This window comes from Oryza glaberrima, chromosome 1 (assembly GCF_000147395.1).
Source record: "Oryza glaberrima chromosome 1, OglaRS2, whole genome shotgun sequence".
Lineage (NCBI taxonomy): Eukaryota > Viridiplantae > Streptophyta > Magnoliopsida > Poales > Poaceae > Oryza > Oryza glaberrima.
In genome coordinates, this window is record NC_068326.1 from 15,343,812 (window position 1) to 15,346,133 (window position 2,322).

The 2,322-nt window shown below is 47.3% G+C and overlaps 1 protein-coding gene across 1 annotated transcript; it reads left to right on the forward strand.

Annotated features, from left to right (window-relative positions):
• The first annotated feature begins 361 nt into the window (after nt 1-361).
• LOC127759971 (protein DMP10-like) lies at nt 362-1,522 on the forward strand. The gene has a single exon (XM_052284181.1). It carries the CDS (start codon nt 610-612, stop codon nt 1,330-1,332), a length of 723 nt encoding a protein of 240 aa, XP_052140141.1. The 5' UTR covers nt 362-609; the 3' UTR covers nt 1,333-1,522.
• Nucleotides 1,523-2,322: the final 800 nt, after the last annotated feature.

Genomic DNA, 2,322 nt, shown 5'->3' on the forward strand with positions numbered 1-2,322 from the left:
CTTCCTCTATCTAAAATGAAAGGTTCAAAGCGGTCTCTCTACTCCCGGATATAAACCTTTCGCGCACGGCCAAGTTGTACTAAAAAAATAGCCAGAGTACTCCCTAGTTCTTCACACAGACCGAAAATAAAAATCATTTTCTCGCCTTCCAGGAAAAAAAAGGCATGCATCAGTGGCACGATAAAAACGTCATTTTCTTATGGTCTCACCGGTACAGTGAAGACAAATTTAGCCCGTTGGCGATTGCGATGCTCCAAGTTGGTTACAATGTAAATTGAGAAAATATCTCGAGAATTCCAACCTTCCAAGTACTCCAACTCCAAGATGGAGTAAGATGTAGTAGTAACATGTAGGTAGAAAAAAACTGCAGTGGATGCAGATCGGTACTGCTGAACAGCTGACCACACTTGCTCAGTTGATCTGAATTCCATGCATGAATGGTCACGACCCATCTAGTTTCAAGCATAGAAAAATCAACGCGCATAACATGGAATCATTCCAAATGTTTTCACCTATATAAGCGCAGGAACTCGAGCTACCACACATATATCTCTCTTCAGTCTTCACCAGTTGATTAATTACTACGACGCCGCATCAAAAGCTCCAGCAATGGCGGCATCTCCTCCGGGCGCCATCGTGATCAACATGGCATCGAACACCAACGGCGAGTCCACGGCAGTGACGACCAATAACTTAGCTCCGTCGACGCCTAAGGCCGTCGATGAGTCCACGACGTCGTCGAAAACAGATGTGGCCACGAAGACGGTGACCGACAAGGTGATGGCAAGCACGGCGAACCTGGCGCAGCTGCTGCCGACGGGAACGGTGCTGGCTTACCAGGCGCTGTCGCCGTCCTTCACCAACCACGGCGAGTGCAACGCCGCCAACAAGTGGCTCACCGCCGTGCTGGTCGGCGTCCTGGCCGGCCTCTCCCTCTTCTTCTCCTTCACGGACAGCGTCGTCGGCCAAGACGGCAAGCTCTACTACGGCGTGGCGACACGGCAGGGATTGAACGTGTTCAACATGTCCCGGGAAGAGGAGGAAGCGAAGAAATTGAGTCACAGTGAGCTAAGACTACGGCCGCTGGACTTCGTGCACTCCTTCTTCACGGCGATGGTTTTCCTCACCGTTGCGTTCAGTGATGTCGGGCTGCAGAACTGCTTCTTCGGGCAGAATCCTGGCGGCAACATCAAGGAGCTCCTCAAGAACCTGCCTCTTGGCATGGCGTTCTTGTCGAGCTTCGTCTTCTTGATCTTCCCGACCAAGAGGAAGGGCATCGGATACAACGACAATACACCCAACCGCAAGGCCGAGGATGTAACTAAAAATTAAATTAAAGCTCTTATATACGTAGCTAGGTCACACGTACATGTCTCTCAAAAATTTCTTGTTAGAATATATATATATAATGTAATTAACTAGTATTTGATTGGAGATCAGTTAATTAAATTATGTCTTGTATTAATTAATTAGTTTCTTCTACACGCAGAAGCTAAACTGGAATTGTTATTAATAGTTGGGCTTATCGATTATATTGATATACTCCTTTTGTTGGTACTACGTCGTCTTCAGCTCAATCGAAATGAAAACCACCTCTCTTTTCAAACCAAGAACAGTACTATCTGACTCTTGCAACAAAATTAACCTCCAAAAGAATTTTAAGCTCCGATTCTGAATATCTGACTCACCTTATAATTTTCACGCAATGGTTGACGGTTAGCCAAACTTAAAGCATCCAGTGGCGTGGGTTTGTTTAAGGTTTTGTTCGGTTGCTTGGGAAATACTAAACCCTAGAGGAATCTATCCATGGAGAGTGAGTCCCTCCCATATCATCCAATTGTCACGCTGCTTTTATTTTACTCATGTGTGTACCCCTTTTAGACTTTTGCTGTATACTTGGGTCGTTGCTATTGGGCCGTGCGGCTGCTGGCCATGTAAGTGCTAAAGCACAACTATAAGTTCAGACCTTCGAGTTGGGGGCTGAATCATCGAAGAAGAAGAAAGCAAAAACCAACTATCTCTCTCTCTACTCTGTACTAACTACTTCCCTTGTTCTTCCCCAAAATCACCCAAACTTCCAAAATCGACCAAATCGCTAGGCGAGACGCCGGTGATTCGTCACAGTTCGTGACATCTTTGGTACCAGAGCCGTCGGTCCTTGCGCAACGCGGAGAGGAAGATGGGGAACCCAACTCTAACGGAGAGAGTGGTGGCGACAGAAGGCGAGACGGAGGCGCTTGGTGAGAAGGTGGCGGAACTCACAAACAGTCTCAACAACATCCTGGGCACCTTGCGGGGCTTGGAATCGTGGATTCCGAACGT